Source organism: Heteronotia binoei, chromosome 19 (genome assembly GCF_032191835.1).
Source record: "Heteronotia binoei isolate CCM8104 ecotype False Entrance Well chromosome 19, APGP_CSIRO_Hbin_v1, whole genome shotgun sequence".
Lineage (NCBI taxonomy): Eukaryota > Metazoa > Chordata > Lepidosauria > Squamata > Gekkonidae > Heteronotia > Heteronotia binoei.
The window spans coordinates 28,475,988-28,493,808 of record NC_083241.1 but is presented as its reverse complement, the minus strand read 5'-3'; the positions used below and the strand labels follow the sequence as shown (position 1 = coordinate 28,493,808).

The following is a 17,821-nucleotide window of genomic DNA, read 5'->3' as shown; positions in this document are numbered from 1 at the left end:
TGTAATACTCTCATTGGCGGTGTGCTTTCTGTATTTTATATAAATTAGTTTGTTTTGATTTATGCTGCCCATGGGCCGGAATAATAAACTGAACTGAACCGAACCTGAACTGTTGGATTATCATGAAGCATCTATACCAACCACAGCGATCAATGCTCAATCGTGGTTTTCCTGAGTTTTTTTCCATAAGCGTATCCTAGGAATGGAATTGAATGCTGACTTCTGATCTGTGAATGCCACTCACAACTTTCCCTGAGCATAGTATATTTTTCTGCCAAATAAATTAAAATAATACAGTAATTAATTAAGATGAGGCTCCCTACGTAAAATCTGCTTGCTCTGAACCCAGCACTGGTTCTGAATTTATCCAGTCAACTAAAGGATGCACCATAGTTTGCTGATCACTGATAACAAGCCAAGGTAATTCCTTGGATCTGTTTGTTTGCCTTTCTTAACTACTGGAACAATGACAGCGTGTTTCTATTGGTCTGATATTTTACCTATTGAATTAATTCCTGTGAATAAAGATGCCAATAAAGTGCTCTGCCGTTGTGGGTTAGTCGTTCAGCAGGTATTAGGTGTATTCCAGGGTCTCTACCCACTTTCAAGCACCTTCTCAGAACAGCCACTTCTTCAGATTATACTGGTCTCATATGCGGCTGTATTTTCAATAAATATGTTACAGAAATCAAATTCCCAGGCAGGCCTCAGATTCCGTGGGAGCTCACAGGAGCGCAGCTCCTCGACCTTTTTAAGAGTTCCACTTCCTCTTGAGAGTTCCACCTCCTTGTCCGTTGAATAGTAGGTGCAACTGCATAGCAATCCCTGGATGAGCTCCACCACCTATTTTTCTACAAAATGACTGCTGTTTGCCGGCATCAGCTGAGATACAAGAATCAAGCATGTACATTAAAATCATCCAACACAAGATCCCAAAAAGCTTTATCATTCTTTTTAGAAGCTGCAATTAGCATTTTCCAGCCCCTCACTTGAGATTCCGATCTCTTCTTTTTCATTATTGATGTCTATAGTTTTTTCCCCAAGTCCGATAAATCTGAGTAGTAGGATTGTTCACAGAGCTAAAACTTCTGTGGCACTGCTGTATAGCCCATTTTATGTCCCTACGCTCTTTATCAGACCACTGGGATAGCTGTATGCTGGGAAGTACAAACAGGTATCTAACAGCTCTGTGTATCAGTGGTTTTAACTGTATCAATGAATTTGGATCTAAGAATTCTTGAACATAAGCTCCTACACTGTTTTGAGTCTACGATCCATCTAGAGGAACGAATTGATGCTGCTGTCTGTTGTAAGGGTTTGAGTATATTCCATTGTTATACAAATTCTACATCGCAGCATTCTCTCAGATGATTAAAACATGGTGCTTCAATGGTGAAATGCAGTGGAAGTTGGTCACAATCCTGAAAATCTTCGATCCGTAACTATTTGACATAGCTTAGCATTGCTAGTGACACCACAAAACAGTCTATTATGTTCTTCCCTCTCAATCTTTTTATACAATAGACCAGGGAAGAGAAATACTGATTGGAAAAAAAAGCCAGCCTGACCCAGGGCTTGGCTTGGCTTGGCTTCTCCTGTGGTGTGGTTTAAACCATGCAGCAGGAAAAGCTGGCCCCAAGATCCACGTGCAGCTGGGAGGTCCCTCCAGGGCTGGCCTTGCCACTAGGCAAACTAGGCAGTTACCTAGGGCGCCAGCCTTCTGGGGGTGCTGAATTGGACATCCAATTAATTAAAAGCCTGGCAGAAGAGCCAGATCTCAGAAGCTAAGCAGGGTCAGCCCTGGTTAGTATTTGGATCAATGGTAAAATGCAGCGGAAGATGACTCAGTGATGTTATCAATGCCAGGGGGAGGGTGTGTGTGTGTGTCAGAAGTTAGCCTTCCCTGTCATACTTTTTCAATTACTTTCTTCTATGTGGCTACACTGGCATAATGGAGATTTCCATCTCTGCTTTATATGTTTTGATTCTTTTCTCATTTTTTGTGGGGGAAATATAAGAAAGTTTGTAAAATTGTAGAGTTCAGCAAAATTCTCAATGGAGCCCAGAAGCAGGGGGGGGGGGTTGGGGGGGGACTAACTGTGAAGCCTTAGGGGCCACCCAAAACATTCAATGACAGGCTAGATCTATGGATCCCAGAATGTAATTTGTTTCTCTCCTTCTGCTTTCCTCCTTGGTCTCTTTCAGCTCCAGCCTCAAAGCCAAGATGTGCGACCAGACCTTTTTGGCTAATGTCTTTGGTCCGTGTGACTACTGCTACAATGAGCGTCCCCTCCGGGAGATTTACCGCAAATCAGAGAAATTCAACTACTGCTCACTCTGTGTTGAAATGGTAAGGGATTGTTTTGCCATCAAATTGCAATCAACTTCCCCCATAGGGTTTTCAAGATTAGATGTTCAGAACATCTTTTGAGCATGGGCATGTAGCTGGGGTCACTGGGTGTACATGGGGGGGGGGGAAGGTATTTGTCATCATCATCATCATCACATTTTATTTGTATCCCGCCCTCCCCGCCGAAGCAGGCTCAGGGCGGCTAACAGCAAGAATTCAATACATACATTGTATAATATAACATTTTAACTACAATTAATTAAAATCCAGTAAAATTCTAAAAACAATAAAATTAATATTTTGTGCTATTACCCAGATGGCAAGTTTTACTTAGCAGTTCTACTCAGTGAAGGCCATTCGGAACAGGATAGTCTTGCAGGCCCTGCGGAACTGTTCGAAGTCCCACAGGGCCCGCATTTCTTCTGGAAGCTGATTCCATAGCTGTGGAGCCATAACAGAGAAAGCCCGGATACGGGTACTCTGGAGTTTTGCCTCTTTTGGCCCGGGGATAGTCAGCAGGTTCTTCCCTGCTGACCTCAGTGCTCTCTGGGGTTCGTGCGGGGAGAGACGGTCCCTAAGGTAGGCAGGTCCTCGGCCATATAGGGCTTTAAAGGTAATGACCAGCACTTTGTAATGAATCCGGTATATAACTGGCAGCCAGTGCAGTTCACGTAGCCCCGGCTGTATGTGCTCCCACTTTGGAATTCCCTGCACTGTGCAAGGGGTTGGACTAGATGACCCTGGAGGTCCCTTCCAACTCTATGATTCTAAAGATGCTTTGCCATTGGTATTCCTTGCTGGTCTCCCATCCAAATACTAACCAGAGCTGACCCTGCTTAGCTTCTGAGATCTGGCTCTTCTGCCAGGCTTTTAATTAATCCAGCGGGTGTCCTTTGAAAGTCATCACTTCCCCCAGCATTTCGCCATTATGGTGTCATGTTATGCTGTTAGCCATCAGCCACATGCTGTTGGGTGGTTATGCCACCTATGTCTGTAGAATTGTTTACTGTGCTGCTCCAGTTTTGTAATGTTTTTATGATATTATTTTAACTCTGTTGTTTTACTGTTGTAAGCCGCCCTGAGCCCACTTGCGGGATAGGGCGGGGTATAAATCCAAAAATTAAATTAAATTAAATGAGACTGAGTTATCCAGGTCCAAGCACAAGAGATACTTGACTTTAATATATAAAATACAGGTAAGAGCAGGAAGACTGGTTCTGCGCCCATACCTTCATTGTTAAGATTCTTATTTTTAAAAATGCATGCAAAGTAAACACAGATGAGAACATAAGAACATAAGAGAAGCCATGTTGGATCAGGCCTATGGCCCATCTAGTCCAACACTCTGTGTCACACAGTGGCAAAAAAACCCAGATGCCATCAGGAGGTCCATCAGTGGGGCCAGGACACTAGAAGCCCTCTCACTGTTGTCCCCCCAAGCACCAAGAATACAGAGCATCACTGCCCCAGACAGAGTTCCAACAATACACTGTGGCTAATAGCCACTGATGAACTTCTGCTCCATATGTTTCTCCAATCCCCTCTTGAAGCTGTCTATGCTTGCAGCCTCCACCACCTCCTGTGGCAATGAATTCCATGAGCCACAGCTGATGTGCAGGAATAGTGGCAATCTGGTTGTGTTGAAAGTTACTTACTGTAGATGAAATAATATGCTCTGTTAGATGTTATCAGTTCACCTGTCCTTACTTTTGGGGGGTGGGGAAAACTCATATGCTTTTACCAACCAGGAGACAAGTGGAAATTCAAGAGGAGTGCTAAGTTTTCCCATGCTGGGAGTGGGAGAGGGACTGTTAAAGGCAGATGAGCTGAAGAAGAAAGGTAGAAATATGACTCAATGGTGCCTTCCATACAGTTAGCTAAAAGACGTTGAACAGGGCTCCCCAGCCTGGTGCCCACGGGCACCACCCTGGTGCCAGTTGACACCTTTCCAGCTTTGCAAGGAAGGCCCTCCCTTTTTTTTTTTTTTGCAAGATCTCAGTGGGATTTAGACCTCATACTTGGGTTCTGATGGTTTGTTTGTCCTTTGTCAGGGAGCCAGTTTGGAAGTCAAAGTCAACCTGTGTCTCCTCCAAGATAAAGTGAATTTGAAAGCTGGAAGATAAATGCCCAAGATATGCACACATATGCTGTGATAGCACCTCTACAGCTGCATGCATTTGGGGCCCTTAACCCCTGATCTTGGGGACATCTGTCACATTTTTTAGCTGAGTCCTGCCAGTTGTTGTTGTGTGTGCATAGTGCCACTGAGTTGCAAGCAGCCAACTTACGGTGACCCCTTAAGGTTTCAAGCCAAAAGATTAATGGAAGTGGCTTGCCCTTGCCTGCTTCTCTGCAGCAGTCCTGTATTTCCTTGGTGCTCTCCCATCCAAATGCTCACAAGACCAGATGAGATTGGGCTATCCTGGGACATCTAGCTCAGGGCCCAGGATTAGGGATGCCAGCATCCAGGTGGGACTTGGGATCCCAGCTCATTTCCAGATGACAGAGATTAGTTCCCCAGGAGAAAATCGATGCTTTTGGAGGGTGGAGAGTCTATGCCATTGTACCCCACTGAGGTCCCTGTCTTCCCCAGGCTCCGTCCCCAATGCTCCTGGAATTTCCCAACCTGGGTCTGGTAACCCTGCCCCTGTTGATGGCCAAGGGGGGACCTGGCAATATCCAGTTGTGGCTGCATCCAAATAATGCTATGGGCAACTAAAGCGAAAACGTAGCTCTTTTGTGCCTCAGGAGGACGCAGAGCTGCTTGCAAGAGCGCCTGCGTTGGCACCAGTGTTCCCTCTCAGCTGAGTTAGTGTGAGCTAGCTCACACATTTTTAGCCTCCAGCTCACACCTTTCTGTCTTAGCTCAGGAAGGATGACCCCAGAGCACACTAATTTATGCAGGAGCTCACAACTGTAATGCCCGTAACTCACAACTTTCATACCAGTAGAATTTTTGCTCACAAGACTGCAGCTTAGAGGGAGCATTGGTTGGCACCAGCTCCTTATAAATGGGGGAAAAACCCTGCACCTTTATAGCCCAGAGAGGAGGATGCTGGAGAAGCAGGGATGCTGCAGAGCTGGAACCTAGGGGCTTAGGAAGAGGCAATCCCTGAAATCCATGGTCATGAAATTCAAGTTCCCCATGACATTGGTTGTTGCTCAGGGCAGCATGCAGAGGCGCTCCGGGGAGGTCTGCTGCCTGCGCGGCTCCAGCCAGGTTGCTGCATCATGCGCTCCCTAGCGCAGCAGCAGGCGAGCCCCGCATTTGCCTTAGGGGCGTGCCCTGCCCTCCCACCGGGCCACAAGGGGCGTGGGGCGCGGAGGCGAGATCCGCCCGCCCCGCTGGACCCTCCCACCGGGATGCCGCCCTTCTGACCAGCCGCAGCCACCTCCTCGCCCGAGCCCCCGGGCCAGCCGGGGAAGAGATGCGGGCGGGCTGCCCCGCAGCGTCAATCAGCAGCGAGGGGAGGGCGCTGCCGCTCCGCCTTGGCCTCCCCCGCGGGGAGCCGGCCAGACTGGCAGGCGGGCGGATCCGGATCTCCTCCTCCTCTTCCCCGCCGCCCGCCTGACTCCTTCTTCTCTCCCCGCTTTCTCTCTCCCTCGGCAAAGATGGCAACCCAGGGGCTGCAGGAGAACGAGACCCTGGCCTCGCTGAAGAACGAGGCCGAGAGCCTGAAGGGCAAGCTGGAGGAGGAGAGAGCCAAGCTGCACGACGTGGAGCGTGAGTCCCGGCCGGCGGGGGCGCGGGGAGGGCCGGCACAGGAGCTGCGCCTTGCAAGGCGGAGAGGGGGAGAGAGAGAGGCAGTCAAAACAAGAAGGCGGAGGCTGTGCCGCTGCTGCTGCCGCCGCTCCAGATGGGCGCCTGCTCTCCTCGCCCGGGGCCTTGAGCGGGGGCGCCATAGATCCCCCCTCCAGCTAGGGGTCCCCCTAGTTGGCTGCAAGGCGGCCCGGTGGAGAAGCCGTGCCTCGCAGCCCGATGGAGCGCCTCCCGCGCCACGCACCGTCCCCGCCTAGCACAGCCCCGGCTTCTGTTGCTCGCCCTTTGGAGCGCATGAGATCCTTCTCCGGGTTGAGGCCACGGGCAGGGTGGGGCTTCGCCGAGCAGGTGGCTGGCCCAGGCTCTTATTGGCGGCGGTTGGAAACAAGTATGGGGTTGGAAATGATGGGGGGGAGGGCGTTTTTTAGCGCAGAGCCTTAGTGGTGCTCATGAAAGGAGCGAAAGAGAAATAGATGCCCTGCTCAAAAAGAGGGGAGGGAGGTTTCAGTTGTTTGGGCTGTATTGCATACCGTCAGGGCATTGACACTATTGTTTTTGAGAGGCAGGGAGAGCAAAAACTTTAATGTGTGAGTAATTAGTTTGATTAGAAAAATCAGATTAAAACCATGCCCTTTAAGGAGCTTTATGCGCATGACAATCCATTAAAGTAGATCAAGATGAAAAAGAGTGAGTGGTCCAAAGCCACTTAAGAGAGCTTTCTGGGTCCAGAGTTTGAACCTGGGACTTGTTGTTGTACCATACTAGCTGTCTGTTCTTACAGAAAGCCAACTAACAGCTTTTATGTAAAGTTGTTATCTAACATACCTTGATACAGTTTTATTTCTCCTCTGGACTAGTTCTCACCCCCACCTTGCTTCACATCCCAGTATAGGTCTCCCCCCCCCCCCAAAAAAAAAGGTCTAAAGGCAGGGTGTACATCTATATGTGTATGCACAGAGAGGGGACAGTTTCAACCCAGTTCTGTGGGAAGGTTCCTAAGGAAATGTTCAGTTAATTCCAGGGCAAAACAAGTATGGTTTATGGATCTCTGGCTCCGTTGTGTACTTTTATGTTATCTACAGATTTATTGCAACTTGCAATAAGGCACTCGTTTCCAATTTCTGTTTACTTATTTACTGCAGTCTACCTGTCTTACTGAGATTCAAGATAAATTACTGTCTTTAAAATAAAAAATGCAATAAGAGCAATATAAGATGCACATAAAGTTGGATGACAAAACTAGAAAACTGAAAACCTGTAGATTATGGTGATAAAATTGTAAATAAGATTACGATGAAATCCACAGAGCTTCTTTCTAAAAAGTGCACCTGCTACTCTCCAAATTGTGTGTAAAATGGATTTCTTAAGTCGTGTGTGTGTGTGTTACGTGCTGTCAAGTCACTTCCGGCTTATGGCAATCCTATGAATTTCTGTCCTCCAAAACTGTCATTAATAGCGTTGCTCAGGTCTTGCAAACCAAGGGCTGTGGCTTCCTTAATTGTGTCAATCCGTCTCTTGTCGGGTCCTCCTCTTTTCCTGCTGCCTTCAACTTTTCCTAGCATTATTGCCTTTTCCAGGGACTGTTGTCTTTTCATGATGTGACAAAGTATGATTGCCTCAGTTTGGTCATGTTAGCTTCCACAGAGAGTTCAGGCTTGATTTGATCTAGACAACGCATTTATCCCTGAAACAGTCTTATCCAGAAATGAGTTTACTGCTCATTTGTGGACTGTGATTACCCTTTTCCCTGTTTTAAGAACATAAGAATGTAAGAGAAACCATCTTGGATCAGGCCAGTGTCCCATCCAGTCCAACACTTTGTGTCACACAGTGGCCAAAAAACCCCCATCAAGAGGTCGGTTCATCAGTGGGGCCAGGACACTAGAAGCCCTCCCGATGTTCCCCCCAAGCACCTAGAATACAGAGTATAACTGCCCTAGACAGAGAGTTCCAACACTATACTGTGGCTAATAGCCACTGATGGACTTCTGCTCCATGTGTTTATCCAATCCCCTCTTGAAGCTGGCTATGCTTGTAGCCAATGCCACCTCGTGTGGCAGTGAATTGGGGGAGGGCAGGAAGTGGGATCAGGCTCCCACCCCTCGATGGTACTCAATTAGTGCCATCAACAGAGGTGAAGAGCTTGGGGGTATTCCTGGATACCTCCTTATCTATGAAGGCCCAGGTTGCTGCCACTGCAAGGGCTGCCTTTTTCTATCTGAGGCAGGCCCGACAGTTGGCCCCCTACCTCACTCCCCATGATCTAGCCACAGTGATTCATGCAACGGTCACCTCCAGATTGGTCTATTGTAACTCTTTGTGGGGCTACTCTTGATCCTGCTCTGGAAACTCCAGCGGGTGCAGAACGCTGCAGCCTGGTTATTAGTATCGAGGCCTCTATGGACATGGATGCCTCTGGTGCTGCATGAACTGCACTGGCTACCCCTGGAGTACCAGATCCATTTCAAGATATTGGTCCTTACCTTTAATGCCCTTTATGGCCTGGGGCCTGCATATCTCCAGGACCGCCTCTCCCCATACGAGCCCCCCTGTCAGGGCCCTGAGGTCAGCTGTACAACATCTTCTTGTGATCCCTAGTCCTAAGGATGCCCGACTGGCTTCAACAAGGTCCAGAGCCTTTTCGGTCCAGGCCTCCGCCTGGTGGAATGAGCTCCCAGTGGAGATCCGGGCCCTGTGGGACTTATCCAAGTTTCGCAGGGCCTGTAAGACAGAGCTCTTCCACCAGACTTTTAATTGATCCAGCAGGTGCCCCCTGAAGTCATCGCTGCCCCCAGCACCTTATCAGCACCTTACCATCTAGGTGCTTAAGTTATGTTGGATACTATTTTGATAATTCTGTAATTTTACAGATTATGTAATTATGATATTGTCTAGTCTGGATGTGGTTTGTTTAATGTTTCTGTAAGGTTTTTAATGTTGTAAGCTGCCCAGAGCCCGTTTGCGGGATAGGGTGGGTTATGAATAAAAAATTAAATTAAATTAATTAGAGCTGACTCTGGATTGGGGTGGGCCGTCATTTGTCAAAAAGCATTGTGTTCAATAGGTATGCCAGCCTCCAGGTGGGACCTGGGGATCCCCTGGAATTACAACTCATCTCCAGATTACAGAGATCAATTCAGTCCCCCTGGAGAAAATGGTTGCTTTGGAGGGTGGGCTTTATGGCATTGTATCTCACTGTAGTTCCTGCCCTTCCCAGACTCCATTCCCAAATCTCCAGGAGTTTCCCAACCTGGATCTGGCAACTCTTCTATCCCCCAACAGTGACTGAGTGGGGTGTACCTGGCTGCCCTAGTTTAAAAGCATTTCTTGAGGTAATTTTTTCTTGCTTTGCATAAACAGAGGGGGAGAGACAGTTGTCCTCCTGCTCTTTGCCTTGAGGGAGCAGTCTTGAGAGGTAGTGCCCTCAATTTGGCACTGTGGTAGACTAGGAGACTTGGGTTCATATCTTCATGAGCCACAAATCCCACTGGACGACCTTGGGGCAGTCATTCCCTCTCAGCCTCAATTGCCTCATGGGGTTGTTGTGAGGAAAAAATGGAGCCATGAATACAGCCATGTATGATGCCCTGAACTATTTGGAGGAAAGGCAGGAGAAAAATGTGATACATTTTGAGGTCCAGGCATCACAATGGCTCCTAGTTCCCTACATATATGTCCCAATTTGTGACAACCTTTCTCCATGTTTGCACACCCACAAACATTCCCTGGAGAATTTAAGAGATGGCAGATAGGTAGGGCTTTTTCTCTGAGGGAATGTGGTGGACTGGTTCCAGAACTTCATAGAAACAAAATTATAAAAGGTTTAAAAGTTAACAAGGATCACTCGTGTTTTGCTTTCATTTCCCTCTTGAGAGTCCCAGCACCTCTTTTTCCAGAAAAAAAGCCCTCCGATAGGCCCAGGAGGAGGTCCCTCTCCCTCAAAGTGATCTGCCGTTCACATATATTTTACGTATTTTATTATTATTTACCTTGTCAGCCGCCTGTAAGGTAGAAAAGCATGAATTGATGTCTTAAATAAATTCAAATAAATACAATCCACGGCCAAGTACTAGGGTTGCCAACCACCTGCTGAGGTATTCTCCCAGAATTATAACTCATCTCCAGACTGCACAGGTTAGTTCCCCTAGAGAAAATGGCAGTTTCAGAGGGTGGCCTCTGTGGCATCAGATCCTTTCTACTCCCCAAACTCTGCCATCCCCCGACTCTGCCCCCAAATTCCCGGAAGTGGTAACCCTACAGAGTACTGTGATCTGATGTGACTCCACAAAAGGCAAGATGTAACTTTAATAAGAGGTGAGAGTTGTATACGCTTGCAGTTTCCCTGTTTGGGCCAATATCCACTGAGCAGTGTGATTAACATAGGGAAAATAGCATGGGATGGTGGGGGGGGGGGGAGCATTGATCCTCTCCTCCAGTGCTGTTGCCCTTATCTAATCCTCCATCCCGTGAGTGTTATTTATAGACGTTGAATGACATAAGATTCTGAACATTTTGTCTACTGGTACGTTTCCAGAGAAGGTAGAGAAAGAAGTACTTTTCTCTCTTTCTCATAATACAAGAACTCGTGGGCATTCAATGAAATTGCTGAGCAGTCAGGTTAGAACGGATAAAAATAAGTCCTTCTTCACCCAAAGGGTGATTAACACATGGAATTCACTGCTGCAGGAGGTGCTGGCAGCTACAAGCATAGACAGCTTCAAGAGGGGAATGGATAAGCATATGGAGCAGAGGTCCATCAGTGGCTATTAGCCACAGCTTATTGTTGGAACTCTCTGTCTGGGGCAGTGATGCTCTGTATTCTTGTGCTTGTGGGGGGGCACAGTAGAAGGGCTTCTATCCTCACTGGTGGACCTCTTGATAGCACTTGGGGTTTTTTGCCACTGTGACACAGAGTGTTGGACTGTATGGGCCATTGGCCTGATCCAACATGGCTTCTCTTATGTTCGTATGTTCCTTACCTGCTCTATTACAGATACTTTCACCTGTGAATATACTTGCTGTCTCCACTCCCCGCTTTTGTTTTGTGGGTCCCTGCAGACAGACATTTTGCATGTAATGCTTTTCCCAGCATAGGAATGCAGTAGTGGAGATTTTTCATCTGTGCAGTTACTGTTCAAAGGGTCAGGAACATTATCAGAAAAGACAAACCCTGCTAGTGAAGGGCCATTATCAAAGCAAAGTTGTCTAGTAAATTCCCTGATGCAGTGGGAAGCAAGTCAGCCGTAACTTCTGCTATCTAATACTCCCCAGCTATGTCTGGTCTTGTCACTCACCTCTTTGTGTTCAGTGAGCACTCCAGTTTGTTCTAATGGAAGAAGAAGACTGTAGATTTATACCCCACCCTTCTCTCTTAATCAGAGTCTCAGAGCGGCTTACACTCCTGTATCTTCTTCCCCAACAACAGACACTCTGTGAGGTGGTGGGGCTGAGAGAGCTCTTACAGCAGCTGCTCTTTCAAGGACAGCTCCATGAGAGCTATGGCTGATCCAAGGCCATTCTAGCAGCTGCAAGTGGAGGAGTGGAGACTGGAGAATGGGTGGGAGAAGACATTGCGCTGGGAAATTTAAAAATGCAAGACAGGTTTTCTGAGTTGCAGTCCAACAACCTTATTCTTTGTTATGGAAGTCACACATCCAGTCTTGCGCATCTCTGCAAAAAACGGCATCCTCTGCACCATCCTGTGGTGACTCTCTGTGACAAATTCCTTACAGTTCATCAGGTGGCAGAGCGTGTGGAGGCGCTGGGGCAGTTTGTGATGAAGACTCGGAGAACGCTGAAAGGCCACGGCAATAAAGTCCTCTGCATGGACTGGTGCAAAGATAAAAGAAGAATCGTCAGCTCTTCCCAGGTACAGAGAAGCCATTTGATGGTGTTTACTCAGCTGTTGTTTGGGAGGTTTGTCCTTTTGCTGTATCGTTCAGCAAGAATCTCTCTCTTGGCCTAAAAGGTTTTATGAGATGGTTGCTTAGAAGTTGTTACTCCAAAGGAAGAGCTATAATCCAATGATGTATCAATGTACTTTCTGTAAAGAATATTTCCTGGATCTCTAATTTACCCATCTGTTTGAGTTTCTTGACTACTTTGGTATGCCACCGTGTGGCAAGGGTGTTTGAAATTACTGCTGTAATCCTAAAAAAATATATAAATCCCACCGAACTAGAGGAAGCATGCTTCTGATCTCATTAAACATATTCAGGATAGATTATAAATGCATTTTCTGTGTTTATTTGGGAGTGGTGGTGTTACCCTCATGCAGTGCTGAATCTTTGCGATTTCAATAGTTGCAAATGGAACAGGATGAACAGGGAAGGACTTGACTCTCGACACAAGACTGCTGCTGAAAATGGCAGCCTTGTGTCAGGTTCTCCCCCCCACCCCCCCAAACTCCTTGTAATGTTTGCACATACTTAACCATATACGTTTATTGTACTTTTCCTATACTGCCAGTGTCAGGCAATGGTGTAGATCAGGGAAAAGTACAAAGAACTAACAGCACGACACAGCGACAGCTCTGTGTGAGTTAGCACGTGTGCGCACATGTTATGGTTATGGGGAAGTGGAAAGGAAGAGCATGGCTTATGTCAAAAGTTGCTTATAATGCTACCCTGTCATTGGGAGAAGATGTTAATAAATCGTAGTATTTTGCAGTACTGTCAACCTAAGTTGTGAACCATGTTAGTAACCCCCTTGGGAGAGTCTTGCATGGTTGGTATCAGGAAACTGGGTGAGTGTTCACAAACTGTGTTGGCTCAGAATCAGGTGATGTGCAGAATTTGTCTGACAGGAGCTTTTAAGCGTAAAGGTTGTGTTTTATTTTTTATTTTTAAAAATTTTATTTATTTCCCGTCCTCTCCACAGAGCAAGTTTAGGGCAGCTTACAAATCACGAGATATCATGATGGATAGAAACAATGGTTAATAAAAGTTCGACAGAAAACAAATGAAGTTATTGACACATCAGTAAAAACCCTCTGGGCAGTGTCGTGGGATGTTAGCAGAGCCGATAATCAGCAGAGCTTGTGTTACGGTGAAGCAAACATTAACCCAACTGTACTTGCTGAATCTCTTCTCTGCACAGTTAGTAGAACCCCTCTAGAGGACTGTAAGGCACATTTTTACTTGTATCTGGCAAAGGGAGCTTTTACTCTCAAAAGCTAATACCCTGAGACTTTTGTTGGTCTCTAAGGTGCTCCTGGACTTGCATCTATTTTTAAGACTAGGGACTCCATGTAAACTCTGTTGTGCATAAACATCTAACATTTCTCAGTTCTGCTCTGCTATGATACAGTCATGTGAATCCATTTTCCCCAGCGGACTTTGTACCTAGAGTTTGCCAGATTTCAACCCAGAGATGCTGCCTGTAGCTTTAAAAGTTCTGAATTAGCAGTCTCCTGTACTGCTATTCCCATTTCTCCCCACTTGTCTTTAGCAAGTATCAGTTTTACATCTCTAGGATTGCCAGCTGTTTGGGATGCCATTTTTTTAAATTGATCTTGTAGGCTTAACAAAAGCTGATATTGTGTGGGTAAAGTTTGTTTTCCATTACTTTAGCTCCATGCCTGTGTAATTTTTGCATTGCACGCTGCTATGAGTAAGACTATAAGTAAGACCACAAAAGAGGCTGGAACCTGATGCAGGATGAGTCAAACGTTTGCAATGTTTTTGGTGCAAAAAGGAAGACTTGGGGGAGAGTGGGTGGCTTCGCTGTGTTTCCCCAAGCCTTCCCTGGTTTTTGTTTTTAACCCCTGTTCACAGTACCACTTGGCTCCTGTTCCAGTGCCATTTTCTAAAATGGTCTCTTCTTGTTCCAAGCAGTTCGGGAATTGCACTGCGAATATGGTGATGTCATGATGCCTTATAGCCAATTGGATTTAACTCCTTGATGATGTCAGAAAGCCAGCTTATAACAATGGCTTCTCTCTGGCTCGTATACCCTCTGAGAAATAAAATAACTTCATGAAGAGGACAAAAGTTTATTGGAGGACAAATTTTTTTTCATGAAAGATGCTCCCCAGTTTTGGCTCAATATCGCACCCACAAACAAATGATGGGCAAAGAGGCCATTAGTGGGAGACCCAGTATCCACATTTCCTCAAATAGTCTTGGAAGGATTTCCAGGTCAACCCTATTCCTAGGGTACCTTCAGTGGCAGGGTCTAGCAAGGGCCTAGATTCAGAGAGGCCTTGTTTGGCTTTTGACTGTAGTGTCATTCCTTTCTATTAAAGCCAGGGCCATCATGGGGAAATGAAACACAAATAGGAGGAACTGGCTTCAGTGTGCTCTAAAAATTAAGAACATAACAGAAGCTGTGTTGGATCAGGCCAATGGCCCATCCAGTCCAACACTGTGTCACACAGTGGCCAAAATCCAGGTACCATCAGGAGATCCACCAGAGGGGCCAGAACTCTGGAAGCTCTCCCACTGTTGCCTCCCAAAGCACCAAAAATACAGAGCATCACTGCCCCAGACAGAGTGTACCATCTGTATGTTGAGGCTAATAGCCACTGATGGACCTCTGTTTCTCCAGTCCTCTTTTGAAACTGTCTATGCTTGTAGCCACCGCCACTTCCTGTGGCCCTTTCATTTGAGCGAAATTACCCTTCAAAAGTTAAATGTGGTTGCATTGGTCTTTTTGAACAACTCCCTATTTACATAAATGCTTAATAACATTATGGTTACTGTTCCCAAGTGCTATCATGTTTACATCTCTCATCAGTTCTTGAGCATTACTTAGGACCAAGTCCAGGATTGTCTCCCCCCATGGCAGAGTCATTGAGAGTATCTAGAAAGCCAATCTCTTTCTCCTGACATTAATACATATCAATGCAATCAATGTGTGGGTAGTTAAAATCACCTATTGTTGCACAGGCATTTTGTCTAGCTGCTTTCCTTAAATTGATTTCTGTGTTTTCAAAATTCATTGTTTCTGCTTGTCTGTTGCAGGATGGAAAAGTGATTGTTTGGGACGCCTTCACTACCAATAAGGTGAGCAACGCCTTCTGCTGCTACGACAAAATCCTTGGGGTATTTTTTGTTCATTTTGTGTTCTATAAAGTGTTGCCAACTCCAGGTTGGGAAATTCCTGAAGCTTTGGGGAAGAAACTGGGGAGAGAGTCTAGTTGGGATGTGATACCATACAAGTCCACCTCCAAAGCTGCCATTTGCTCCAGGGGGGCTGATCTGTGTAGTCTGGAGGTCAGTTGTAATTCCAGGAGAACTATAGGCTCTCTAATCCTAGGGTTGCCAATTTTGGATTGGGAAATATCTGGGGATTTGGGGAATGGAGCCTGGGGAGGGTGGAGTTTGGGGAGGGAAGGAAAGGAAAGGGAGCTCAGCAGGATATATTGCCATAGTGTCCACCAGGGGTGGAATTCTAGCAGGAGCTCCTTTGCATATTAGGCCACATACCTGTGATGTAGCCAATCCTCCAAGAGCTTACTAAAAAGAGCCTTGTAAGCTCTTGGAGGATTGGCTGCATCAGTGGTGTGTGGCCTAATATGCAAAGGAGCTCGTGCTAGAATTCCGCCCCTTGTGGACACCCTCCAAACCAGGCATTTTCTCCATGGGAAATTATTTCTGTCATCTGGAGATTGATTGTAATTACAGGAGATCTCCAGGGACCACCTGGAAGTTGGCAACCCTAAGCCCAGTATGGAGGTTGCCCACTAATCCCCTCCTCCAGCCAGAAATTTTCTCTGTCTCTTCCTCTTTATGTAAACAAAACCACACATATCTCCTTACAGTTGGTTGCTGTGCTGTAGTACCATTCAGTAATACAGCGTGGACTGAAAACTGGCAAGTGAGATGCAAGGAATATCTTGTCTTTCAGGAACATGCCGTGACGATGCCTTGTACCTGGGTAATGGCCTGTGCCTACGCCCCGTCGGGTTGTGCCATTGCTTGCGGGTAAGTGAAAGTCTCTGGAGGACATTCATGACCATTATGGCAGAGGCAGTAACCATATCTCCACAAAGCAATTTGATTTTTACTAGTGTATCTTATATAAAGGTTTAAAGGCCGCTTCTCCCCACCCCCATAGGACCTTCAAGCAGCTTACAACAAAAACATTGGGCTAACGTTTAAAAAAAAAAAAAGGTCATGAAACATTATTAAAAGAATCCAAGATGGGTAGCTGTGTCAGTCTGTCTGTAGCAGTAGAAAAGAGTAAGGATCCAGTAGCACCTTAAAGACTAACACAATTTGTTGCAGAGTATGAGCCTTTGTGAGTCACAGCACACTTCTTCAGGTAGGGATTGTAGTGGATTAATTCTCAGTCCCTTTTTTATATTTATTTATTTCTTTGGACTTGTTCGGCTGCCCTTCCCTGCAGGCAGGGCCCAGGGCAGCTTGCATTGAGGAAAACACAATAATAACTTAAAACAACATTAAAATATTTAGCATCCACAATAAAACATTACACTAACCAAGGTGGGAATAAAAATGTTCAGTGCCCGCTTGCCCCCTGGGGAGGTGACATGTGGGGAAGTGGAGAGGGCGGGATGTTAAATCTTCTGCATTTGGTGAGAGAGATGATGTCTGTCTGTACCTGTGCAAGTTTTTTCACAAAGGTGATGGATTTCCATTCTGTGTGACTACGTAGGGTGCCTTCCGTGGGAATAGATCAAGACCTGTCTGCAGCAGCAGAAAAGAGCCAAGGGTCTAATAGTCACTGCTCACGTCTTCAGATACAGCTAGAATTCGCATTGAAATCACTCCGCTCTCCAAGATATAAGAACAGATGGACTCACAATCCAGCTGTATTTGAAGAAGTGAGCAGTGACTAATGAAAGCTCCTACCCTGCCACACATTTAGTTAGTCTTTAAGGTGCTCCTGGACTCTTGCTTTTTTCTAAAAGCATCCAGTTTGGGAATTACAGAAACAGCAGGAGTTCAATGGCAGCATTTAGAAAGACAAACTAGCAGAGTCAGGTCTGGACAGACCAGATAATTCATTGGAACAAAATTTGAGTCCAGCAGCACCTTTAAGTCCAACAAAGTTTTATTCAAAGTGTAAGCTTTTGTGTGCAGGCACACTTCTTCGGATATATTTAAATGGAAGTTACCAGTCCATACATATAGGTAGATGCTGAGAAACATGAAGGAGGTCACTTCAGACTTCCAGGATATTCAATTGGTGATCTCAAGGTAGCTGCTTTATTGCAAAGGAAATTCAGGAACAGAATGGAAAAGGAAATTACTGAATTACAAGTTATTACAACACTTGGAAAAATACCTCCCCCCAGACTTAACAGGGATATTGGTTTCTTATCTCACTACATATGCTAGTCTCATTCAGTCTTCAGATCTGTATTCCCACCAAGAAAGGCTATACATTCTCTTTATTTTATTGTATTTTTAATATGGAAAAGTAAATAGGAATAGTGATTGGAATGTAATGTAATGCATAGTAGAATGTAATGTAATTTGGAATAAGAACATAAGAGAAGCCATGTTGGATCAGGCCAACGGCCCATCCAGTCCAACACTCTGTATCACACAGTGGCCAATAATTTATACACACACACACACTGTGGCTAATAGCCACTGATGGACCTCTGCTCCATATTTTTATCTAACCCCCTCTTGAAGCTGGCTATGCCTGTAGCCGCCACTGCCTCCTGTGGCAGTGAATTCCACATGTTAATCACCCTTTGGTATTTCTCTGGTCTGGTGACAGAGGAGCTATAATAC

At 46.0% G+C, this 17,821-nt stretch overlaps 1 protein-coding gene across 1 annotated transcript in view; it reads left to right on the top strand.

The window, feature by feature from the left end:
* Positions 1 to 17,821, top strand: part of GNB5 (G protein subunit beta 5) — a 49,478-nt gene that overhangs the window by 2,978 nt on the left and 28,679 nt on the right. The window contains 5 exon segments of the mRNA XM_060260240.1: positions 2,206 to 2,350; positions 5,963 to 6,074; positions 11,843 to 11,979; positions 15,074 to 15,115; positions 15,960 to 16,036. Of these exon segments, the coding sequence (XP_060116223.1) occupies positions 2,225 to 2,350; positions 5,963 to 6,074; positions 11,843 to 11,979; positions 15,074 to 15,115; positions 15,960 to 16,036 (494 nt within the window). The 5' untranslated portion in view covers positions 2,206 to 2,224.